We start from the raw sequence: 27,213 nt of genomic DNA, 5'->3' as shown, positions 1-27,213 counted from the left end.
AGCTTGTCAGCGCTTCTAGAGATTAGGTTCACAATAGACTTCGGTCCAGTAAAACAGCCCTCCATTGGCCCGACATGCTGAGTCTGGAAAGGCGGCCCCACATTAGTGTGTATGTGGACAGTTAAGCGGAGAGGCAGAGCTTTTCCCCTCACTGTCGCTTGCTCCACATGCGGCCTTACTACTGGAATCTTTCTCCAAGCTCATTGCTTGAACAATCCAATCTCTTTAAGCCTATCTGGCTGCAGAATTACCTCAACCAGGCACATAATACCTTGTTGAATATTTCAGAGTGCTACTCACATTATCACCCCAGGCAAAAGCTATCACTTCGCAAATCATGAAAGGAGGAGTAATATGAAAGTCCATCTCAGTGGGGTGCTTAACATAACAAGCAGGCACCCCCCCCCCCCCCCCCCCCCCCCAAAAAAACAAAAAACAAAAACCTTTGTGTAGTCGTAAAAAAAATTTCAAATGCCAGAAAGACGCTGGCTTTTGAGCCAGTTGCCGTACGGCTTTTAATAATTCAACATGCTATGTAGTCTAAGCTCTTATTTAAAGGTTTACAGTACTGGACGAGTATTGAAATTGAACCAGCAGACCCTACCTATAAGTGGAAACTGTAATGGTGTGACATTTTCAGTTTGTAACTTAATTGTTTACATAATTTCTCAAACTTTTAAAATCATATTTTAAAGACATGACAGTATTTAAGTTACAAACATAAATTTTGGCTATGTACCTCTTGGTTACTCCTCTTTAAGCTAAAATTGCTTGTTTGTGGCATCAGATGTCATCCCAAAGTGGTATGTGAGTGCTCCTGGTGACTGTATTTAGTCAAAAGGTGAAGGTCGCTCCCCAATGTCACTTTAGTGACCACAAGGGTTATGCATGCTCACAGGGTACAACTGAAAAGTAAACTATCTGCAGGATTTGTCTGCCTCACCTGTTTCCATAAAAAGATTCACTTCCTAAATGTCAAGGCATTTAGAAGACTGCAACAAAGTCAAATTACCTCTGAAAAGGGGAGTTGTTGACACTCGAAATAAACAAATAAATACAGTTCAAGGCAGCACATGACATTTAAAATGGCATTTTATAGTTCCCAATTTTGTGTTTGGTCACGGAGTTGAAAGGCAGATGTTGGCTATATGATATCAAAGCCCATATTGTATCTTTTCTTTCTTTTTTTCTGTCAGAGCAACCTGATATAGTGACAACATCAAAGTGGGCATACCTGACGTCTTAAGCCAAGGGTGCACCCTCTGATTTAACTTAAATGAACTACACACGGCTCTAAAGATTTCTTCTTTTCCTAGCACACAGCTTACTCAGATTATGTGCGCCAAGGAGAAGAGAGATGCTCTAGAATTTCTTAGCTTCAAAGAAAACAAACACAAAAGTTTCTGGTTAATATCTGCAAATTGCTCATGCTGTACTAGAGAAACTGTCACATCTATGCTACCAGCTTACAAATGCAGTCAACCCGTTAAAGGTTTCATTCTCGTCTCAGCAAGAACAGTTTTTTTTGGCACCTGAAGTGCACTTTCCGTTGCTTGCACCAGTAACCCTGAACAATGCCAAGCCCTTTAAGTTTTGGATAGAAGTCATTCCCAGGTGTTCAGAGATAATTTGAGATTTCCTGTTGTTTCCGACAAAAGCCCCAAAATGATGGGAAGAAAACTGCATGCCACAAGAAGGGGAGCATCTTATGTTACCACTGGGATGAGACATGGCTTGTTGTTTAGATCTCTTTAAGTTCCAAAATTGCCCATTTAAGGCAGTGAATTTTTAAAATGTCCCATGGTTAGACATTAAAATATGGACATGCATCAGAACTCAATCATTGATTTAAAATGTTATCTGGTGGTGGTTGGATGAACTGACATTTATTTAAGCAAGGTAATTCTGTCTTGAGCTGTAGTGCTTTGCATATTGGTGCCCTGGCTGTGTGATTGAGATATAATTATAATGGATAATCCTCCCTTTCGAAACCTAGTATGAACATACTTCACGAAATGAAATGATTTTTTTTTTTTTATTCAGTATGACTCAAAATGAGTGACTGAGGCTCTAAACTGAGCACGAAAGTTTTCATATAGACTTGCACAGGACCAGAAGTCTTTTTGCAACCACAGGTACCGCCCCCTGGTGATGTTAAAAACAGTGCAGGTTTATGAGACCTTTGCATTGAGTTTAAGCTTAATTCATACTTCTGGGATGACTCTATATACAGGCCTATGCAAGTACCCAGTGCTGTTGCCAGGATTTATGCTTGTGTGTGGTATGGCTGCGTTGCAGTTTTATTGCCAAAACACTAGCTGCTATTAAGGGTTTCGCTCTTTGTGTCAATCTTTTTTTTTTTTTTTTTTTTTTTTTTTTAAACAATTTGAAAAATGAAAAATTTGGGCGACCGTGGCTCAAGGGGTTGGGAATCGCATCTGTAACCGGAAGGTCGCCGGTTCGATCCCTGGGCTCTCTGTCCTGGTCGTTGTGTCCCTGGGCAAGACACTTTACCCTACTTGCCTACTGGTGTTGGCCAGAGGGGCCGATGGCGCAATATGGCAGCCTCGCTTCTGTCAGTCTGCCCCAGGGCAGCTGTGGCTACAACTGTAGCTTGCCTCCACCAGTGTATGAATGTGAGAGTGAATGAATAGTGGTATTGTAAAGCGCTTTGGGTGCCTAGAAAAGCGCTGTATAAATCCAATCCATTATTATTAAAAATGGTATCAGGAAATGTGAAGGAGGAAACTACGTTGATTAATTGGTGTTAACATGATGTTTATGTACCTACAGTGATGATTTAACGCAACATTGGGTTGCCCAACGTAATCCTTGGTTCTTGGAAAAACAGAGTGAGATGTTTCACTATGGGAATCGCGTTGTTGTGATCAACTACGGTGATAGGTTTGTAGCTTGAACCCATCCGCTGGAACGTTAAAGGCAATATAATTACACTGCAAAGCAAGACACAAGTAGGCAAGCTTCTTCATGTTTCTCGTGCACGGGAGAGAACCGGACAGGCACCGTTCCTTCGCTTGACCCCAGTTGCTCTCCTCCGTTCTCCCGTACCACTGTTCTTTTATTGAGGTTACATGAATATGCATAAGTTCATTAACATATGACGTCTACATACACACAAAGAGTACCTTGCCTGTGTGTGTGTGTGTGTGTGTGTGTGTGTGTGTGTGTGGACTGCTGATCAAAGGGTCAAACATCCTTGGTCAGGAAGAGGGTAGCCTCCCCCTCACCCTAGATGGTTCATCCTAGATAACACGGTGAGGAAGTCCTGCAGTTCATCTAAACAAAGAGCACTTAGACTAGAACAGACGCAACTACGTTAATCCTACCATAAAACAATAAGACACGGTATGACCTCTCATGCTCCCAAAGTGCTGTCTAATACACACAAAGTTTGCAGACTATCAAGGATCAAAACCTCTACCAATCTACAACTAATTACAAAACTCTAAGCATATATAAGTAAATATTTCTAAGCATAAATGACAATCAACAATACAAATCTAACATTTCCCCCCTTTTTGACCTTTATGCTTGAAAAGTTCCCAGGTATGAATACCTCATGTCTGACAGTTTCAATGCAAACCTTTTTATACTCAGCATATGTCAAATCACCCTAAATTACTGAAAAGGTACACAGTTTAACAAATGTATTAGCAGTTATCCCATTCCTCATTGATCTCATCTCATGGCAAACTGCATCCCACAAACAAACAAATTGTTAATTTAATAGTGAAAATAAGAAGATAACATTTCCAAAAACATCTCAGCTTGGTGGTGCTTCCTCCGGGTGTGCACATCACATGTCTCTCTGCAGAGTGGTTTAAGCTCTGCAGGGCGTCATGAATGTCTCTTCCAGTTGTTTCCATCACTGTCCATAGGACCAGAGTCCAAATGTATGTAGAATAGACATTCAAACATACCAGTTGGTTTTGTTGTTCGTCAACATGGGTCTCAGCTATTTCCAAGCTGCAGACTTCTCAGCACTCTAGTTTTATGGCCTCTTACCAGCCCCCATCACCTGACTTCAGACCTTCGTCTTGTGAGGGGGATATTTATGACTCCTTAATTGTCCACGCTCTGCAGAAAAAGCTCTCTGTGGAAAGGGTGCTGGGTTCCGTCATCTTACTGCTGTTATGATCCCAGCAGCCTTCAGAGTGTCATCGTATGCACAGTACAGTGGCACAGCGTTAGGTGATGTTCATAGGAAACTGCTGTTATCACCACCATAGCTTCTGGTTCCTGTGCTTTTCACAGAATCATGACATCATCCTCGAACTCCTTCTGCGCTGTCGATGGAGCTTGGCACGCTCCCCTCATCCCTCGAGTTTTCATATCCCAACGCTGCTGAAGATTTAAGGCAGAGCACGTCGTACACCTTAATTGTCTTTCTCAGCGTCAATATTGAATGTTTCATTTTATTTAACATCTTGCTGTGGGAAGTCTCCTCTTGATCTCCTGGAAGCTCAGTAGCACAGCTCTCTGTGTGATGTCTGCTGTGCTGAAGATGATCTCTGATCCTCCTGAAGCCTCTCTCCTGGCCTCAGCTCCCATCCTGTGGACGATCCTCTCAGGCACTCCTTCTCGTCATGCATAGTCCTGATTTTGGGCCTGCTGGATCTGTCTCTCTTAGGTGAGAGTTGTCATGTGTCCATCTCCTCTGCCTTCCTCCTGGTTCAGCTGTTTCCGGCACCAGCTGGGGTCCTATAAGGATGAGCGTCGTAGTCAAGGTAACCAAGAGGGTCCTGGTCGCACACAGGTCCGTCACGCCTCGCACTTGGTTGCCCTAGAGTTGATCAGAGGCTGGAGGTTGAAGTGCGAGCTTACCCTACGGGGGCTCAATCAGCACTCCCCCTTCACCACTGAAACAACCAAGTGTGAGATTTCTCTATTGTGCTGTCTTGAGGGTGCCGGGGTTTCCTGGGACCTCGACCTCTTGCAGTGGCTCTGATAAATCCAGGAGGGTCTCTCGCTATTTTGCAGGCAGTTAAAATGGTCCTTGCTGTGGCTCCAAGGTCTGATCTCATGATGGGCCCCAACCAGCTTGACCTTTGACCTCAACCACTGCCTGGTCCTGTCAGCTATGCGCTTCTCACTGGGCCTCTGAAGATTTCTCAGGAGATTACTGCTGCACCTGTATTTCCTTGCTAGGAAGACAAACTATTTGGAGAGTATGTCAACAATCATCAAACCACATTCTTTAGTTCAGTGAACTTCACTTATAGGCCATCAAAGCCTCATCTGAACATGGGTGCACCACTTGCATAGGTTTAATATTTGTAAATAAAACGGCTAATCACACAAATCACTGCAACAATAATAGTAAACATTGCTTAATGTTACTCCTTGGACCCCACCTCTTGACGCATGGACACACCCATGCGCCAACACACCAAACCTGGATTCCTGTCTTAAAGAAAAAGATTAGCTAGATCATATCCCAGGCAACATCAGGGCATCTCCTCCCCTGGAGCAGCACCACCCTGGACCTATAATCCTGCAATAAAAATGTTAGTGTGTTTTGCATATTAAGTATGCTTAACACCTGGCTCTCCCAGGAGCCTGCATACACACCATCATGGCCTGGAAAGCAAAATCTGGAAGTAAAATCAAACTTCATACCTGTAAACAATTGTATCATAAGAACAATAAGCATTCAACATCAGCAAGACAAGTGTCATGTGCAGGTTTTCTCAAATCAGTAAACTACAATTATTTTCATAAGTCGCCTCAGACATGGATCATCCCATGTACTCAGGCAACATTAATGTAATCGGTGACTGCTCTTAAGCAAAGTCACTCCACTTATATATTACTATGGGCTCAAAAGTGGCCAGCTAATGAGCCCATATCAAACTATCCCAGAAACACTGTATCTCTTATTTGTTCTTCTCATGTCACTTGTCCGCTTCTGCCGAATCCTCTACACGCAGTCATAGAAAAACAAACATTAGCAACACAGTGACCATTGGTGGTCAGACGCAGGTCGACAGGTTCCAGAGGTGCCATAAAAAGACCATAAAGTTAGCCATCTATAGCTGTGGAAAGAAGTAACACCAGTTCTCAACACAGGAAATTTCACACATGTTATTCACATTATCAAAGTAACCTTCATATTTTCCCATCAACACAATGCAACAGCATCACCACTCATAACCTGTAAACACAGTTTTCCTCACACATAAACCCAGAAATCCTGTAGTAGGAAAAAACATCAACCAGTTGTCCTGGTATAAATCGCATCATCAATTCACATGAAGAACTGGCATGCTGTAAGAAAAGAAAATGCAAATATTAGCGCTTGCGCAGGCGTATGCATACTTTGTCACAGTTATCTCTGTGAGCAACTCAAGCCTATGAATAACACACCTGATAAATGCACAGACACAGAAAATGGCATTTAAAAGGTTAAATCATCATGCAACCTCGAGTGTTGCTGTCATCTTTCTGCTCCTGTAAAAGGAAACACATGGGTTCATCTGCACCTTTGTCAGGTGGGGGTTAGCTTCACACAATCATGTTCAGTCAGTCAGTTATTTTAAAATTCTTACTCATTCACTCAGTGGTTCCTTCTTTTGCTAATTGTGGAAATTATCATCGCATTCGTTTCCACGCTCAGCAAAACGACGTTATTTCAAAAAGAAAAATAATTTAGACTGGATTTCCTCGTTGAATCCTTTTTGGGGGGGACTCTCATTTCCTAATTGTCCCAAATAAGTGGCTTTCTCCTGAACCCATTTTAAATGTGGAGAAACTCACTTGCAACAATTGTCTTGACGACGTGTAACGCTTTTAATTCCCGACTTGCAGATCTGCTCAAAGAAAAGAAATTCACAAGCAAAAATCAGTGCTTGTTCAAAAATGAAAAATAAAAAATAACAGAGATTATCAAACCAAACTTTCAGTGCACTGTGAAAGTATCAAAATAAAAAGGCCTTGTTAAGTCATGACACAAACTCCTCATCAACTTCACAACAGGAGAAGAATCATCAGCTAGATTCACTCCAAACCAACCATCAGCTGCACAACACACCACACCACATAACTATGAGTTTAATCACCAGGTCTGTGCTCTTCACTCATTTAGGCCACAGATCTATTTTATTCAATTTTTCCTTTTTCCCTTCATCATAAAACATGTGACATGCTGTCATGCACTTCACAAAAGAAGTTTGTTCTGACGTATTCAGAGTTGTGTATCTAAATACAGGATTCACTCGCACATCAAAACAGGAAACTCAGTGTTTTAGAGTCTCCACTCTAACAAACTCCAACACATCCCATTCACTCGTGCTAGAATTCAGTCACCTTTCATTAATCTAAAAACCAATCAAATAATTTGCATATCGGCTATTAACCCACTAAGTTGACAGGACAACAGAAATGCATGTTCAAAATGTTATCACTAAAAGAGAATTTCCCTCATACAGTAAATTTAGTAGTAAACTTGTGCTGCATCAATCAAGCAGGAAGCTTCTCCCAATTTACTATATTAACACTAAATTTATTATCTGATCACTAGTTGGTCAAACCAGAATCTTTTTTCCCACAAAAGTTTAAACTGTTGTCCTGCAACCTAGAGAGTCAATTTTTTGCATTGGATAAATTCAGCATTTGATAACAAGTGTCTGCTAAATTGACACTATTTTAGCACTGATGAAAGATAACAAGCTAATTTTCATTGCATGTGTGTTTGTTATTAGGCAGGTTTAATGCATGTCTGTGGAGCTGCATATGCAACAGAGCATGTTCTCTGCCTTTCCTACACACTTCTCTGCTATTATTTGATCACTTCTTAACTAATGTGCTATGAGTCCACTGGTTTTTGCATCACACGAGGTGACTTGGACAAGATGATAAACAGACTCACACGCTTAAGATGTTGTCTAATCTTCATAAGCTCTCTTGTGTTTGTGTTAGTAGGGTTAATGCATGTTGTGCTTGTGTGTGTGATTTTGTATATGTTTCTATTTTTGCAGTGTTTCAGACTCCTTCACAATTTTCCAACTTAAGCAGTCAGTTTTGTTTTTCCCAGGTTTGCTAACCCAAATTTTGATTTCCCACATTAAATAATTCCTATGTGTTCTCACCTAGTCTTCTCACTCTGTTGTCCTCTCACTCTGTTGTCCTCTCCCACTTCAACAGTCCAACAGCCGGCAGTTCTCCTTCAGCTTTGTCCTGTATTCCACTGTCTCTTCTTGCCATTTTACTCCACAGGTGGCAAATGTCAAACTCCAACTGTTCAGTTCTCCTCAAACGTTTTCTTCACATGCACAGTGAAGTCACAGCCTGTTGTAAACACAGTGCCATCCATCCGATCAGTCAGGATGATGGGTTTGCTCTTCTTCTCTGATGCTGTTTGTCCACATTGCTGCTGCTTTGCTGGGACTCTTTGCTCAGGACTTGCTGCTGTCTCTTTATCATGTTATTGCTTTGGAGCTGCATTCCTTGTCTTCAGGGAGGAGTGAGAGCTTGCTTGCTTGTGAGGTTGAGAGACACATGGCGCTGTAAATAAGTCAGCCAGAAACTTGGCCTGCATGTTTCCAATGATGTTGAAATATAACTTTCTTCCGACTGCTGCATGTGGAAAATTGATTCAGGTCTGCTTTTCACCTGAAAGTGACAAACTAAGACATTTTCATTATTATCATCGCTGCTTAATCAACACACATCTCTCTCTCTGTTTTTGTGAACAATCCTTTCTTAAAAGCAAAAAATAAAATCGTGGTTGTTTTTGGCTGATCAACACAAAACCTTTTCCCTATGATTTATTTTTCATCTACAATATAAATTCTTCCTCTTTTTCATTTGCATAAATAAATCACATGGCCGATGATACCATGGTGATCCATAAATATAATCACCAGTTTATTAAATTATTTTTAACCCAACAAAACAAATAAACAAAAACATGATGCTGATGCTACACACACGAGTCAAGGTGCAGGAAAACTGCTCACGGGAACGCTGCACACTCTCTGTTTCCCCCTCTTTGAGTAGTTCCCAGACAGCTCTTGATCTGATAATGTGTAGCTTGTGTAACCACGGTAACCTCTGACCCCACTTCCGCCAGTCCCTTTATTGTGGCGGGAATGAATCCTGTATAAGTTCCGGGTCAATCAGCTGCATGTCCCTGCTCCTCTGGCTGCTGTTGTCCCTGTGGTTGGTGTACTTGTCAGATCACGACAAATTTTGCACTACAGGCCAGTTGACAGCGTGCAATAACCCGGCCGATTCATTCATCTTTACACTACCTCACACTCGACTCAACGGTGAGTTATTTGTTTGTTTTGTTTTGTCACAATTAATGTACATGCGGAGCCGCGATCGCGCATCCTACAATGCCGGTAAGCTAATGCTAGGCTAGCGACAGTAAGTGCAATTACTAGTGTCATCTATTGAATCTTGTTGTTTTTGTTTATTCCATTATGGCCGAATGTTGACTTAACGTATCTAGAGTTGAACGAGTGATTTGATTTTTGTAGTTTTGTCCGTTTTGGATGTTTTTGTTACTTTTCTGATGAAATGCCGAAACGGCCTATGAGATTTTGCATTGAGTTAAATTCCATTTACATTATTGAATCTGTTGCGCAACACCTGTGATTAAATGAGTTTTGTAAATATATTTGATTAACTTTGGATAATATTTATTAGCTTTAACGCTGATATACTTTGATGGGACCCATGAGAATGTCTTTCTATAATAGTATTTAGAATGACATTCATTATAAGAGATGATGGTTTATTGATTGTTGTATGAAACGTGGCATTGATTACTTGACTTTGTTATTTATGGATTTATTTTGTCACAGCAGTAGAATGCTGTTTCATTTTCTTCTGTGAATGATAATTTCTGTTTTTTGACCTTGTTTAGGTCAGGTTTTTTTGTTCTCCCGCGATCTGCCCTGATCAGCGCGAGATGGCGAGCCACCCGACCACCGCTACGGTGCGGTAGGAATTGTGAACCTATGGACTGAATCACAAATTGTTGACAATGACCTATCACAGGTCCATGGAACTAAACTAAATCACATACTGGACTACACCTCATCCCACCTCCTTTTGGAACCTACTAAGCTGTTTTGTATTGTCAACATTATTTTTGTTTGTGATATATATGCATATGTTTTTATTTTCTTTTGTACATCCGTCTATACACTTCTCATAACAAACATAATATATATATATTTGAGCTCTACTTTTGTTTCCTGTGTTTTATTCACACCCTCAGGCTCCATAGTCGAATCTTAATCTGATAGCTCATTGTCTATGAGGCTGCAGTCAGGCGCCCTGGTCCTTTAACCGCGTTACACTTGCTCATCAGCTCAGAAAAAAAACTGCAACGCAACATCACACAGTAGTTGCTCTGCCCACAGCGGCAAAGTCTTACACTTTCATATTCAATACAGCTTCTCCATCATGTACTTTTAGATGTTTCATACAGGGTTCAGCATATTAGTTGTTTTCACAGGTGTGCTCCATATCTCAACAATGGCTCATAACAAGACGACAGTCTTTCACACAGGTCAAGTGCCTCTATGCACTTCATTAGTTTAAATATTTACCTATATCACTTCACCTCACATGTCATTGTACTGAATTTAAGCAACCACAAGCTTAATGTAGATTACTTTTAACAACTATCCACCTCAATTACGTCTATGGTCTGGCACACAGGCTGTTGTCGATCAGGGCAAGCTAAAGAATAAACATTTTGTGTCAGCTGCCAGGAGCAAAGTCCAGCACAAACGTCTGTCTCCCTCCAACTCACTCTTGGTTGCTTAGAAACCCATGATAACAACAACAGTCGGTGTCACAGACCACGTGTTCTGCTCCGCACACACTCACACAACAACAACAACAAAAACGACGACGACGACAACAATGACAACAACACAAAATAGGCCTACTCCGGACTCACACCGGACCGCTCGGGACCCTGACCCAGTTGTGGGACGCTCACCCACTCGCGCGACAAAACCCAATGAAGGGACGCTCGGGACACACACCCAGGGCGATTTCAAAACCGGACACTCACCGGACGCTTGGGACCCTTGGGCGATTTAACCAAAACCTCTTTTTCGGGACACAAACCCAGTTATCGCTCCACAAAGCAGCGAACTTCTCAACGCCTCACAAAATGGCGGAGACTGCACAACGACACGGTTATAGAGTCGGCCTCTTCAAACTTACTTGGCGTTGCTTAGCGTGTAATATCAGCTTCGAATCCCGCCGATCGCCATTCATCGAGGAGAAAGATAGACCGCGAATCCACAGGAACTTCCTGGCTGACGTCAGTCTTTCAGCGTGTCCCTCCTCCCCTCGGTGAATGCGATTCCAGGGCTCCGGCTCTCGAAGGACCAATTAATGATAGGTTTGTAACTTGAACCCATCCGCTGGAACGTTAAAGGCAATATAATTACACTGCAAAGCAAGACACAAGTAGGCAAGCTTCTTCATGTTTCTCGTGCACGGGAGAGAACCGGACAGGCACCGTTCCTTCGCTTGACCCCAGTTGCTCTCGTCCGTTCTCCCGTACCACTGTTCTTTTATTGAGGTTACATGAATATGCATAAGTTCATTAACATATGACGTCTACATACACACAAAGAGTACTGTGTGTGTGTGTGTGTGTGTGTGTGTGTGTGTGTGTGTGTGGACTGCTGATCAAAGGGTCAAACATCCTTGGTCAGGAAGAGGGTAGCCTCCCCCTCACCCTAGATGGTTCATCCTAGATAACACGGTGAGGAAGTCCTGCAGTTCATCTAAACAAAGAGCACTTAGACTAGAACAGACGCAACTACGTTAATCCTACCATAAAACAATAAGACACGGTATGACCTCTCATGCTCCCAAAGTGCTGTCTAATACACACAAAGTTTGCAGACTATCAAGGATCAAAACCTCTACCAATCTACAACTAATTACAAAACTCTAAGCATATATAAGTAAATATTTCTAAGCATAAATGACAATCAACAATACAAATCTAACATTTGGAAGCTCCAATGACACCACGTCTGTCCATAACAGACCTTGTCGAGCCATGCTCAGAGATCCGCCTCCTTATTAAAACATGGCCGACCAGCCCTTTGTTACTCATTGTAAGCAGATTTCTTTGTGCCCAAGCAAGGAGGGAAGTGTTGGTGAAACAAATCACTCTGTTTTCAAGGAGCCAGAGGTTATGTTAAGTAACCCCCTTTTTTTGTTTGTTTGTTTTTTGGTAACTTCGCTTGGTGTTTTCACTGCGGGGAGATGCAGCCCAATCCAGCTAAGCTCCAGCACTGCTCAAGATCTAAGGTTGGACCCTGATGCATTAGATTCCAGCACTGCCTGACCCAGAGATGACTGTGCAACATCCAACTTATAAAAATGCTTAAAAGCCAAAGAGACCTTTGGTTGGGTCATAGGCTGCTTCCATGACTTCAGCATCACTCAAGCCTGACAGGTTTAACCATAAGGCTCTCTTACCTGAGTGCAGCCCATTACACGCCCACAACCTTGGCCTGCTCCCCTGGAGGACGAAGGATGAGATTATTGACTCCTGGGCGTAGAAGGTGAAGTCCTCCATGTCCTCTAGTTTGAGGAGGTTGGAGCATCAACTCCATGCCATCGACACCGGACTCGCCCATGTTTTGATCAAGGAGGCCCTCAAATGATGGGGGGCATGAGCAGAGACTCTTCCTGGATATCACTCGTTGCAGTAGCAGCTCGCAGGCAGTGGTCCTGACTGTTCTTCACTGTTACTCTCAACCTCCTTTCCCATACAAATGATAAATATCAGATGAGGGTCCCTGCCCGAGATGGTGGCACTACATGATGCGGGGAATCGGCGGGATACAACCTCTTTAGCCTTTGATTCTGGCCCTTTGGTGGAGATAAGAGCCATAGCCATGGTTAACATTCATAACATTCATAACTATCACTAGCTGCCGTCAAATCCAAGCTAGTAGCAGCGAAAGCCAGTTCAGCATGTTAGAATAAGAAGGCGGAGCCCTGAGCACAGCGTGACAAGGTCAGTCATGGACAGACGTGGTGTCACTGGAGCTTCCGTAGTTGGTCAAGCCAAGGCGATTCCTATAGTTAAACACTAAGCGAAATTAGAAAAAGAACTATAAATTCCTGTCACTTTCCAGCCCACGACACAATGTCCATCTTCCATACTGTCTGTGGTAGTGAGTAAAAGACTCCAAAAATCCCCCTAAATTTAAAGATGACTGCTAATCAGAGCAGTATCTGAAATGATAGTTAAATTTTGAATGTCCTTACAGTAGAAAAAGGCATTAGAACAGTGTAAGAAGACTGTAACATTAAAGTTTAGTTTCCTTTTATTGCACTAAGGAAAATTGCATTAAAATATATCTATATTTACTTTTCATCGATACCCTGTGATCACTTTAGATATTACAAAACTTCAGACCCACTCTCAGTATTGTCTCACAAATATATACTCTCTCGCCTACATTTTGTTTGTTGGGGTTTCTCACTGTAGTATACGCATGAAAAATGATGGGGTCATTGATGAGTAGCCTTCCAGCAATGTGTTTCACAAACATGTTAGCAAATCACTGTGAAGACACCACTTGACTCTGCAGCACCATCTGCTCAGCTGTGATGTGGCGTGTGCTGCATGTGCTGCAGGCAGTGGAGAAAGCATTGTAGACAATCAAGCTGGAGCCGCTCTACCAGGGAAATCATGTGATGACAACTTTTACAAAACATCCAAAGTATCTTTTCCTGCATTATCTTGTCAGTTTCTGTGCAACATGTAAACCGATGCAGATCTGTGATGGACTAGGCTGATGATTTGCTAGCTTCAATTATTTCAGTTATTTATTTATTCGAACCTTGTTTTGCTATCAGAGTGCATTTAATTTGAAAGGTATTATTCTTTTCCTTCAATTAAATGTGAATGGAGATCAAAAATCCTGTCAGAATAGCTTCTTCGTGACACAATAAAACAGGTTGTTGGGCACTATTTTCACCCACCTTCCCTCCAGCAGTTATTGGCAGTAGTCACTGAAATATTCAACCTAAGTTGGTGCTGACTTTTTTTTTTCTCTCTGCCTGATCTGATTTCTGTACAGTAACCTGTCACCTCAGAACGTAAACATTTTAGTTTAAAAAAAGTACTCATGTGCAGAACAAATCAATCTGTCAAGAGACAATTTTCAAGCTGTAATTCACAGCTTGTGGTAAATACCAGATTGGCATGCAGGTTATTGTAGAACCCCTTAACTGCTTAAACGAATTGTTGCTACTTGACTGTTTCTAGCTTGCATAGAAATATGGCAAAATGTATACTTGTAATACTTATTGTATGCTATCTCTATTCTGTCTCTTGATCTCTGTTTGAAAAAAGTGCAGACTAAAGGTACCGGTACGTGCTGGGCTAATCTTGGAGTTTATATAACTTTCGGATACCTTTCACTGGCTATCTTGTTATGGTGTACATTTTTAATTGATCACAATAGGAAAAAAAGGAAGTACCATGTAATAGTGGGTCTTTGTGCTTAAACATTCTTTTTACTTTTTCAATAACATTAACTGAACTGTTTCATTTTGAAAGCAGTTGCTTCATTTCTTTATGTTTTGTATGTATATTTGTGCAATTAATAGTGGCAAGACTGAAATTTGAATGGACAGCAGCACATTGTTTCATGACCCCTGCCTGTCAACTCTGAAGCGCAAGGCATTGAGTAGGCAGTGCTGATGCAAATCAGTTATCAGAAAATACACTGCACATCTTTAATGTATCTATGCACATCCCTCTTTAAGTTCATACTTCCCAGCAAACAACAGTTGGAGTTTTTGCTGTTGTTGTTTTTACCAGAGTTCAGAAGTCAGTCTCACTAAATTCAGTCTTTCGGTGTGAGTATTTTATAATTATTGAAGCTTACTGTGTTCACTGAACAATTATTTTAAGCAATGTTTAAAGCCAGAAGACCAGAATATCTTTGGAGCCTAGAGATTGTCTATTAAAACGAAAAGGGAAGTAGTTTGTGTCAATATAAAAGGATTATCTTTTACATCCCAAAGCAGAAGAGCTATTATGATAACTAGAAAATGGCTCTGGTCACTGTCACAGATACATTTCCTAGCTCCTTTAATCATTCTTAATTAAGGTCAGTACAGTTATCTTTTAAAGGACGACATTTCTAAATTGCCCGAAGAATCATGTTGGATGTCCATTGTTCATTCACTCACTATAATTCTTAAACTCTAGCAGATATTGGTAATTGGTGATGTCTGTTAATACTTTTGTGTGCAATCACAGGACTTGCAGTTATTACGGCTTATGTTTTTGTTTTTTTTGTTTTTTTTTTTGGCACATCAGAGTTCTTGATAATGTTTTTGGAAGTAAGTTATCTTTAAACTGTGGGTCCATAGTGTAGTAGCAAGTGAAAGGTTGCTGCTTTGATCTCAGCCTGAGACACAAGGGTGAAAGCAGATAATTCCACCATTAGGATTCATGAAACTTGGACTTATTATGAGTGGATGATGATGGTCTCAAAACTTTACCATGTTATTTCAACAAAATCTCTAATTATTATAGTTCTAAAAATATAGGAAAAAAATACTGAAAGTGGTGTTATCAATGCTTGCAGATGGCAGTATTTATAAGTGTCATTAAATGAAAGGCATTTTCCATCCCTCTTTTCAAATGAGCTACTGTCATTGATGAAACACTTCCTTATTCGAAGTGTGAATCAAAGTAGCAGCAGCAGCAGCAGCAGCAGCATTATACTGTAATAATAGCAACACGCCATTATGTGTAATGAGACATCATAAGTCAAGTGTAGGCACAAAAGTGGCCTAAGTACTCTTGTGCTTGGGGTACTTTTTCCTCTGGAAATTTTAAATAAAAGTATAACATGACTGCTTAACACTTAGTTTCACAGTAACTAAAGTAAATTGACCTTGTAACTTTTTTGCCAGCTGCATTTTTCAATTTGTTCTTCCTGCCACATGGAGTGCAGCTAGCAAGCGGAGCTAAGAATGCTCGGTTGAGACATTTGTTTACTTTTAGATTGCATCACCAGTTGCTAGTATCTCTTTCGTTTGGTTGTTCTCAGTGGTGTTCTCAGAAAGCTTTCTTGTACATTTACTTTAAATTACTTGGAAATAGTTGAAGTAGCTTCCTTTTTACTTAACTGAGATCGCTGACATGCACTCTTGCTCTCAGACATGCCTGGTAAAGTTAATATCAGCATAATGATCACCTTTCCACCGTGGGAGCTCAGAGCAGCAAGTGCAAGGTACAGTAAACACAAATATCCTTTTTCCGACAGCAGTGGAAAAAGCAAAGATTCTCTTGCCTCATGATAGTTGGGATAGACTCCAGCTCCCCGCACGCTTGGTAAGGACACGCAGAGGAGAATGGGAGGGTTGAATTTACAATTCATTCCAGTTACAAGTTTATTTGTTTTCTTCTTGTTCATTCAATGTTTAACCAATTGGCCACAAGTTCCATTGAGCAGTTCTTTCAGGGCATCTTGGAAAGATGACCCCTTAGTAAGTAGTTTTTTTTCCCCTCCCCTGAAAGTGACCCTAAACGAGGTCTAACAGTGGGATGGTTCATATTATCTTAAAAAGGCATGCAGGCAACAAGCTGTTCTGAAATGGCCTACAAACTCTTACAGCGGAAAACAACCATTAAATGCTGAGTGAGCTTAGTTATTTGCGTGACACATTTCATTGTGGGAGCCAGAACACTGCCAATAACAGTAATGCTGATTTTTCCTTTTCAGTTCACGCCCTTTCGGATGGTCCTGGTATTTCATGAAATAAAATCTAAACAGGATAATTTGAATTGATAGTTATTCCAGTCAGCCGTGGGAAAAATGCTTGACACGGCAAATCGAGTGCATAGGGTTGATAAAAGTCACATTGATTAAACACATTTTAACTCGGCTGAGAAATTAGGTTAAATAATGAACATCCGATGCCATGTTTAAATCCCAAGATACATTTGTCCGGTATAGCATACGTTACAAAAGGAATTAGTTTTTTTTAAGTTTTTTTTTTTTATATATATTGACTGTTTAGATGATCTACACAACATTGTTATAATTCCCTCTTGGAAAGCATTTCTGCTGAAGTTGTTGTGTTTCTGTTGTAATTGTACGCAGAAAGGCTTTAGGGTGTTAAATGTATTTGTCTAACGACGTGTGACAGAATGAAGCATGTCTGTCTCGCACAGACCCCGATTCTATTTAAGGGATTAGCATGCAATCATCATAATTTATGTCCCCGCATGTCACAACATATTACTGGTGGTGACATGTTGGAAACAGCTGATGAGACTTCAGTTGCGCCTCTCAGCTCCCTGTTAGTTAAGGTATTGAGAGGAAATGATTTTGAGGGTGAATGATCTGTAGGATTTTTGTTTGCAGAAAGTTACTCTTGCGTTTTTATCGCTGCACGGAGCAAACACAGATTATTTGGTGATGCAGTCATCTCTTCAATGCGCTTTTTAAGTAAACGTGTCTTGGATGGTGAAGTGCAGCTCAGGACTTACCCACGTTTCTTTCCCGCCCCCCACTGTGCTGCAATGACTGTGTTCCCTACCTTTATTCATTCACAAGCCCTGCCCTGTGGCCACACATGCTCATATACCTAGACCTCAGGTTATTGCAACATTTCTCGGGGTGAGGTCCAACGTGTGAAGTGGGCATGGGTGCAGCTTCTGAGTGATTTCCTTCCCACACTCTTTGTTGAAAAGTGAAGGAGATGCTCTCAGGCTTTCGTCTCTATTCACCACAGCCTTGTACGTCTAACGTTTTTAATCCTGTATCAACAGAAGGACAGGTATGTGTCTCACTCAAAGGAAACTACATCTTTCTTTTGAGCTTATTCAAGGTAATTATTGACAGAGTGATTGTGTGTGCGCAAGAGTGACTGATTCTGCTTTGGAAAGGAGACATTCCTGTTGGGTGTGTCAATATGAGCAAAGTATTTTTCAGCTGTTGAAAGCAGCAGAAAGTCAAACATCTGGTTGTCTAATAATAACTTTTTTTCTTGTTTTGATCCTGGCACATCCACTATGTGGGGCTCACAAGAAGTTTTCATTATTTTCTTCAAAATGCTATTTTCTTGTGAGCACATTACTAGCAAATCCATGTATTGATGCTTAGATGCATATTCTGTCTGACGTTGGGGTCAGTCAAGGTTCATACAGTTTGATTCAGACCATTTACACATTTGTATTTCTAAATTCCCACATCTGCTCATAGCAAATACTTTGTGAGGATGTCCGCCAGTGTTTCGTAACCATCTGTTGAGTCTAATAGTTTGCTCAGTTAAGAGGTCTAGAAATGGCTTCAGTTTCAGGGCCATACCTAAAAATGAAATGCTGCTGTTGTGAATGAGAGTTTTTTTTTTTTTTTTTTTTTTTTTAACTTTCCTCAAAAGTGTTTTTGAACCTCTCTCTGTCTTTGTAGCGTCTGCTGGACATAATTTGATGGTGTTTTGTGCATCAGGAAAGTCAATACACTGTTAAAAAAGAAGCAATTTAGTATTGTGGGTCTTTGGGGATGTTGTTGTACCTGCTGAGATTATTAATGATTAGTGATGGGACTGAATTTCTCCTCACAATAAAAGTCAGTCTAGATAAGCTGGAAGCATTCATGCGTCGCATGGCCCTGACAGCAAACGGTTATTTATTTATTTTTCTTACTTAAAAATATAACTTGAAATACATCAAATGATTTCACTCGTCAGATTGTCCTCTCAACATACGGTAATCAATGCAACTTGGATATGCTCATAACATGGTTTTTGTTTGTTTAACCTTGGTAAACTGTATAATGCATGTGTGATTATGCTGCACTGAGACAACCAGCAATCAGACATACACCGCGTTGGTTTGAAAATTACACATCTGACTCTTCATTGTATTTTAGAAAACAAGCTTTCTGTCTAATAACAGGAATATTGGGGGATGATTTGCAACAGGCCTGATTACTTCAAAAAAGATTCACAAATTCAGTGAGGCTAATTGGATCATGAACAAATTAATTAATTATTTTGAGGCATTTGTATTGTGATTTTGGGATCTGCATCAGACTTATTGCACCCATGTTTCCATTACAGATCTGGGGGTGGGGGGAATCTGACCAGCAGCATGAATGGCATCCAAGCATAAATCTAGCTCCATTTGTTTTCCTGTTAGGAAAAACCACAGATTTTATGTCCTGACAGGCTGGAGTTTGTGCAACCTCCACAAACACAATAATTCGCCATGATGGAGAAAAGTGAAATGCAAGATAAAACTTGTGAGACAGTCCAAGTCACTGCATCACAACCACTCAGACTCACTACTACGTTCTGTAAAAAGTCTTTTATAGGGTGCTGCTCAAAAGGCAAAGTTCTTCATGTGACTTTTTGTCTTCATGTGTCATAATACATTTAAAGTTGTGCATTAACTATCAAACTGTAATTTCCAACAAATATTAAGTATACATTTAGTGAAAAATTCAGCCTGAAAACTGGTCTTTAAGTAGCTCTCGCCTGTGTTTGTGCCATTGATTTTTCCCAGCTGCTTTTAGCTCAGCAAGTCAAGGCAATCAACTGCTGCTTCTTTGAGATTCCCTGCAATTGAAATTCAGGCTAATGTACTATCATTTCTCAGCTCGTCTCCATTTCTGTGCTGAATGTCGGTGATGTGGTGTCACTCAGCCCCCTGGAGAGAAATTTGCTTCCCTGAAAGTCAACAGATAATGGTTCTAATGGGTTTGACGTACAGGACCAATTACAGGAACACCGCGTGTGTTCAGGTGATGGCAATTTATCAACTTTGCAAGTAAAAGGGGCTGAAAAGGAACTTTAAATAAGAAACAATAAGAGGATTTCAGAAAAAAACAGTCTAAAGGAAAACAGTTGCTTTTATTATACTTTTGCAGGGAAAAATAATTTGAATACAGCAGTGCGTGCTCATTTGCCACTTTTTTGGGTGCATCTGTTCAGTTGCTAGTTAATGTAGAAATCTAAGTAGCCAATTACATGGCAGGAGCTAGTTAAAGATGTCAAACCAAGCATCAAAATGGGGAAGAAAATGACTTAAAGTTTACGTCATCATTGTTGGTAGTGGTAGATTGACTGATTTGAGGGTACTACTGTTTTGGTCTAATGGTGTGGGAGATATTTTTTTATTTTTTTTGGCATAGCTCGGCCCACTTATTACCAACTAAATATCACCGAGTATCACCTCAATTTGGTTTAATGAAGTTGAAAATGAGTTCACTGTACTCAAATGGCCTCTACAGCCACCAATAGAGCACCTTTTGGATGTGGTTGAATGGGAAATTCACAGCATGGATGTTCAGCTGCCAAATCTGCAGCAACTGTGTAATGCTATCATGTCAATATGAAACACATTCTCTGAGCAATGCTTCCTGGCAACTGCCATAAAGAATTAAAGCCGTTCTAAAGGCAAACACTGGTTCCACCCAGTTCTAGCAAGGTGTACTTAACAAAGTGGCCAGTGAGTGCATGTATAATGACATCAAGATAAACTCCTCACCACTGTGACTTTGACAGCAGTGCTGGCTTTTTTTTCAGCTGCTCCCTCCTTCACCGCTGGATGGAAACGCATATTTGTTCTGGGACAGATTTCACCCAGATTCAATATGCTTCCTATACGCAGTGTGCTTCCTGCCAGGTTTGAACCAGGGATCGTGACAGGTTATTACCGGAGCTGTGATATACATCTGCTTATTTCATTTAATTTTTTTAACTTGTTTTTCATCAGATTGTATAGCAGCAGACAGTTTTAGTACAAGTAGGACAATAAACTGAAAATCCTGCTAATTTATTTGCAGTGTTTTTGTTGACGAGACATCAGACTTTACAGCTTGACAGCTGGCCAACTAGCTACCCAGCAGGGACAGTTACAATAAAGTAGAATCTGCACACTGTTCGCTCAACTTCCACTGCTTCATATCTTGCAGGCAGAGATAATATCTTGTCATCAAATACAAACGTGGCTCGGAGCCTTTTTCCCAGTTTATCCCTATCCCGTAATGCAGTCTCTGAATGTGGAAAAGCCAGAGTCGACAGTCCCTGATCCACACGGACTGCCTTATTCACTGCATAGTCTGTGTGCAACTCAAGATGCTTAATATAGCGACATATCATCTTGCTTACTTTTTACCTAAAGTGCCAATCTACAGACAGACACAGACATTTATGTTCAAATAACACATTATTTTTCTCAAAGGAAACATTTCTTCAGCATCTCTTTTCGCCCTTGGGTGGGTCTTTGTTCCTGGCTTTTTAAGGACTACTTCCCAAAACACCCAACGTGCTCTGATTGGCTGGCTAGTTCTTGCTATGTTATGGCGAAAATCAGACATTGATCTCCAAATGAAGTCTCGTCAACAAGTATTACTAGCAAGAAAACAATTCAACTCACCACAGTTTATAGTGTCACAACAAAAGGGTCTGACTACTGGGCCTGAAGATTGATTTATTTCTTTAATTCGGTTAGAAATACAAAAACAAAACCACAAAACATTTCTGCTTGGTGGTTATGTTTGATTAGAGCAAAGTTTGCTTGTTGTTTATTGAGAGACTCGCAGATACATGAATGCCGTAAAACTGTGTATTTATCTACAAACGAGCCTTGGCTTTCACCTCAGTTATTCCAAATATTGTGAGTAGAAGAAAAAACACATCTTCAGAAAAATGTCTGTCATAACCTTAAGTAGGCAGTTATAACCCAAAATGCTTCCTAGCAGAAATATGAGACGGGTAAACATGCAAAACTCTAACAAAGGTTTCCTTCTTCACTCTGACTTCTCAGAGTCACCCTTTTTCTTCTGCACGTCGATTGCTAGTGACAGATAATAGTTTTTCTCCCGCAGCGCTTGTTGGGGAAGGTGTTACTAGACACGGGTGGTTTTCGAGTGATCCAAGGACTGATTAATTCATGACTGTAGATGAAACTGATTGGGGGGGAATGGAGGGGGAAAAAAGGCTGTATATGAACTTGAAGCTCTGCCTCAGCTTTCTTTATTGCTATCCCCTTTAAAAAAACCCTTCATTTAGGTTTTGACACATTAGAAGAAATAAGTTTTCAAACCCTGTGGCACACTCATTTTCCCTTTATGTCCTTTCAGTATGAACCACATTTAGTTTGGGAAACGGTCACCAGAAGAGGTGTTGTGTAAGAAGCTGAGAGGAGTGGCCAAGTCTGAGGTCAGTAGATCAGATCATGTGATCCAGTGTGTCAGGGTGGGGTCAGACTAAGACTTTTCTTGGCAGACTAGGAGACACTGAGGATTATAATGCTTACAGGGAGATTTAGCTTTGACTAGAAAAGGATGTCTAGTAAAAGAGAGGCTTATTATTCCATGTTGAATAGGTAGATAAGTCTGACAGTTGATGAAATTCATTTTCAGTTTTCTTTAGTCTTGCTGTCATGCAGGCTGTTTGTATTCTGCTTAGTCAAAGGAAACAATTATAACAGTAATAATTAGACACTGGCTTGCTTCTTTATCTTGACCACAATGAGGTCATCTTTATTCTGGAGGAACTACGCAGTGTGGTCCTTGCGCATTAAACTAATGACAGCCTTGAAATCTGCACAGATTGGGTCTGCCTTCTTGGCTTCTTACCTACTTTTCAGCTTTGTACTTGTTCTTTGAACTGTTTAAGGGCCTGAAATACCCAAGTTTCAACCCACCAGGCTTACAGTGAGGTTTTTCCTCCCTCCCTCGTTTGGAGGGCAATACAAAGAAATGTTGAAGAACCAGTCAGCCATGTGCTTTTAAGGACTGTGGTAGGTTGGCAGCTTCGCTGTCTTCACTTTTATTTCACAGCTGCTGAAAAGTCAACGATAAGCACAGTGAAATCATTGTAGACCAAATATAATGGGGGATTTCAGTGGTAGGCTTCTACACCCATCACAAATTTTCCTTCTTTCTTATGGTGCCTTCAGCAAGGTTTGCTGTACTTCCTGGATGTTGTTTTCTTTGGTTCTCTTTCCTAAAGTCTGCTCTAGTCTGGACAAGTTTAGCCTGCTGAGAAATACTGAGATTATATACACAGATTTTGGTCATATTTTCACTCTTTAGTGTTTTTGTTGGCAAGTCATTTTTTTATTTATTTAGTTTTTTTTTTAATGGAAGATTGAATGTTAAATCCTGTTTTTATAGAATATACCGTGATATAGAGCTGGGCGATATATCGAGTTTTAAAAAAATATCGATATATTTTTATACGAGATATAAGATGTGACCATATCCTTTATATCGATATAGTCTATGTTACGTTATAATTATACTTGCGGAGCCGCAAGTTTGCCTCTCTTTCGTCCACTTTCGTCTTTACGCAACGTTACTCGGCCTCGCCTCTCCTTCACTGAACACAACTCCCCCTCCTCCCCCATCGCTTCACCTGCAGGAAGCGACAAGATGGACACGGCAAATCTCCGTTAACGAGTTACTGCGCATCGCCCTGTGCGTGGGGCTGGACGGCGTCAACGTGTTAGCTAGCTAACCACGCTAACGAGCTAACCACGCTAACGCCATGCAGCCCAGAGGTGCTGCACGGACTAAAACCCTTTCATTTTCTCAAAAGTTGACAGCGCGCCTTATGTATGAATTCTGGTTGTGCTTGATGGCCGCGAACCGATTTTATGTGGTACACGGCGCTCAGCAATCTGTCAAAAAATGTTTTAGTACGACTTTGGTAAGCTACGGAGCTGCACCGCTTGATGGATTGTCAGAGCATTACGGCTGAGCCTCGCGGAGTGATACGTACTGTGCTTCAACGTAATATTACCCTACTGTGTATAAGGACCGTAAATGTCATCTGTTAAGAGACGTGGTTGCGAAGCGGATTTCAAACTCCAGGCTGTCAAGTCAAGCAGTACAAGTTGGGAACAGAGCAGCTGTGAAATCTGTCTTTGTTATTGTGCTCAGCGTCTTTTAGTTTACATTTTGACTGCACATTTGTGAGCTTTTTGTTATGCACAAAAACAACATTGTTTTCTTTTATTTATGGAGCATTATTATTTAATAAATGCTCATAATTTATTTTTGAGTAAATTTTATGTACATCTGCTCTATGTTAATAAAAGTGCCTGTGTGACATCTGGGACACAGCTTTGACTAAGAACTCTCTTTTTGTTCTTACTTTATTGCTTTAAAAAATATATATCGAGATATATATCTTATATCGCCATCCAGCTAAAAAATATCGAGATATGAATTTTGGGTCATATCGCCCAGCCCTACCGTGATAAACATGTCATGTACCGTTATATCTGTCCTGCATAGTTAATTGCAGCCTGTTAATTAAAAGAAAAGCAGAAGAGTTTTCTTTCCATCCTGAATAGGTTGGCAACTTCTGTGAGTTTTCAAAATATGCCCTCAGTCAGTCCTGTCAGTGTTTTCCTCTGTGTGTGAGTGTATGTGTGCAGCAGTCAGGGAGGAGGAGCTCAAATTTTCTAGTTTCCCATTTCTGGCTTTTCTGGGAATAACATGGAATGTCCTGGTTCAAAGGCTGCAGTTGAGGGATGTGGTGGGAGGTAGTGGAGCACTGTGTTGTAAACTGCAAGTGAACAAGCAAAGTACCTTGGTGACTGATCAGAGGATGTATGTAACGTGGTATGCAGGACATTACATATATTACATACTTAACATACTTGGTGTTAGTGAAGCATTAATCTGTAATACCAGAGCTGGCATGTGATTCTTCACATCTCAGAAACATTGAATGTCTCACACTGCCTTGGTGACGCTCTCCCAGAATACCTCTGGATCACATTTCGTCCACATGTTTCGGGACCTGCAAAACTACATGCTTGTAGATTACACCAGCAGTGCAGTATCTCAGTCGTGCATCTTCTGTGTTTATTAGACCCCCTTGCTTTTGGTGTGACACAGCCATCACAGCCTTTAACTGTCTTCTCTGGTGAATCTGGATCCACCTCAAGCAAAGCTCCCTTGACGCTGTCTCCGTCAACAGAAATAATGAGATCATAACTATTTGTTCCACTTTCTCATTTCAGTTCAGAAACACCTTATCACCTTTTTCCAAAGGCCTGCCCTCTCGCATCTCTTGCAACATCTCCAATACATCCAGTAATACAGAGAAAAGTCACCTGTGGACACACATGTTAGGGCAACTTTTGCATTGCTAAGATTGAAATTTCCATTCCATTTTTTGGCCTCACCAGAATCGCTGGCTTTCCTTTTGTTTGTGTTGGATTTTTATATGACTAAATTTCATACATAAATCATTATTTAAGTCGTGTGTTGTCTCAAGACCATATGGCATTCATTTGCACTGTCACAGACATAAAACATTGACAGTCCTTTTCTTGTTTGGGCCATATGGCATGTGTGGGTGTATGTTTGTGCATTGCTGGTGTGGTGCGCCTCCACTTCTCAGCATCGCTTTGCCTGCGTGTGTTCGCACGCGCACGCACCCAGTCCGGTATGTGTGCAAGACTTTTAGCCGAGCGCCTGTGGTGACCAGAGCATTGTGTGTGTGTGTATATGTGTGTGCGTGTGTCCCAGCAGGAGGAATGCCAGCTCCTGAGCAGAGCCCAGTGACGGAGGAGGGGCTTCTGCTGACCATCCGCGACAGTTCAACTGGCCGCAACATGGAGGCTGACAACACCGCCAACAACATCCTGGCCTCCGTCAAAGAGCAGGTAGTGGGTTTCTTCCACTCACACTGTGCTAAAAGCCCCTTTGCTTCATGTTAAATCTCTGATATTACAGCACAGTTACAGCGTTTATGAACCATTATTTTGTATTGGGACATTTCAGAAATGTATGCATGGCTTTTTTTCCCCCACTTATTTGTGTCACACAACATGTTAACACTGTAATTGTATAACTTAACGTTGAAAGTGGTCACATCTCAACGTGTGAGATGATGAAAAGATTTTCATTTACAGCCGAATCCTCATCATACTTTTATTTGCTTTATTCTATTGTGAAAAAAAGTGAAGTGGAGGAAGCTTGACAAAGAAAGCGATTCATGGTTTATCGCCTGCAGTTATGGCCTGGCTTGTATCAGAGGACAACTAGAAAGATCATCTCTAGCAGGGATTGAGAGCTTGAGTAGAGACGTGCCCTCTGACTCACTCCGTTTCCCTCTGTGATTCATCCACGCCCCCTTTGGTTTTTTACACACACTCCTTTTTCTTTCTGGCTTCACTCCAGTCCTTCATACTTCTTGGGAATCCAGCACAGGGCATAATGTGCTACAGAGATTTTGATCATTATTAATAATTTGAATTCCCTTGTGTGAAATCTTGCGTACATTTCCTGAACTACGCTCATGTTGAGCTAAAGTTTGAGAATGATTAATGGTTTTCCTTCATTTTATTATTAAAAAACTTTTTTAAAAAAGGACTGCACGAGTGCTATTAAGACTTGCTGCAGGAAAGTGGGTATTGTTTACATGTGTGAGGAAGGAAGGAAGGAAGGAAGGAAGGAGGGAGCACCTGTCATTGTCACTTCCTTCCTTAGAATAATCCTTGGTGGCTCATCCGGTTGGAGCAGATATCCATGCAGGCGAGCAGGAAGGGCGAGTAGCCTGCCTGAGCTGTTGCTTTTAGAATGACTGGCTGGAGGCATGGCTCGACGGGGATTCCTGCCGAAGAGTCGATACTTTAAAATTATAGTTCTCCTCGGAGTTTATGCAGGACAGAGTTGGAGAAATGAATAAAGGGATGAGTGCGAAGGAAAATGCGTAGAAGGTCAGAGACGAGGGTAGTTAGGGTTTCGGGTTTTTTTCCGTCCTCTACTTATATGTGAGGTTTTCCTGTGATTGTTGAGAGAAACCTTCGAGGGATCGCGCTGTGGATGTAAACATGCATGTTTTGTAGCCATGTTTGTGGTTAGGGCTGAAGCTAAGGAATGAAAGTGCTTGACAGGAGTGTTTGGTAAGTGTTTATTGTGTTAAGGCTGCATCTTTTATTTTTTGTCTTTGTTCTGCTTCTTTATTTAGCAGAGTTTCCTCTCTTTGACTAGTCTCGTTCACTCCTCGTCTTCCCTCCTCTTCGTTCTCCTTGGAAATTTCATTTTGTCATTGCTGTAGTTACAGCTGCACAGCCTTTGCCCAGATGCCCAAAGAAGGAAAGGCTCACCAACATGTTGGTGTTTATTCACTTGGACATGTCGCACTCTCTCTTTCCTTTTAACTACTTGCAAACATCAGCCTCTCTCTCCC

The 27,213-nt window shown here is 41.1% G+C and overlaps 1 protein-coding gene across 5 annotated transcripts in view; it reads left to right on the top strand.

Moving 5' to 3' along the window:
• The window catches only part of pkp4 (plakophilin 4), a 100,140-nt gene that overhangs the window by 5,119 nt on the left and 67,808 nt on the right, over positions 1-27,213 (top strand). For 2 of the 5 annotated variants that reach the window (XM_085384962.1, XM_085384964.1), the window contains exon 2: positions 25,548-25,684. The exons of 1 other annotated variant lie outside the window; for it this stretch is intronic. In XM_085384962.1, the coding sequence (XP_085241088.1) occupies positions 25,556-25,684 (129 nt within the window). In that variant the 5' untranslated portion in view covers positions 25,548-25,555. Of the gene's footprint in view, positions 1-25,547; positions 25,685-26,643; positions 26,927-27,213 lie in introns of those variants that run through there. 2 more of the 5 variants (XM_085384963.1, XM_085384966.1) reach the window with 2 other exon arrangements.

This window comes from Rhamphochromis longiceps, linkage group LG16, assembly GCF_057381845.1.
Source record: "Rhamphochromis longiceps isolate RC_006_pf linkage group LG16, R_longiceps_female_GT1.1, whole genome shotgun sequence".
Taxonomy (NCBI): Eukaryota; Metazoa; Chordata; class Actinopteri; order Cichliformes; family Cichlidae; genus Rhamphochromis; species Rhamphochromis longiceps.
Note: the sequence above shows the minus strand (reverse complement) of the source record. Positions and strands in the feature narration are given on the sequence as shown.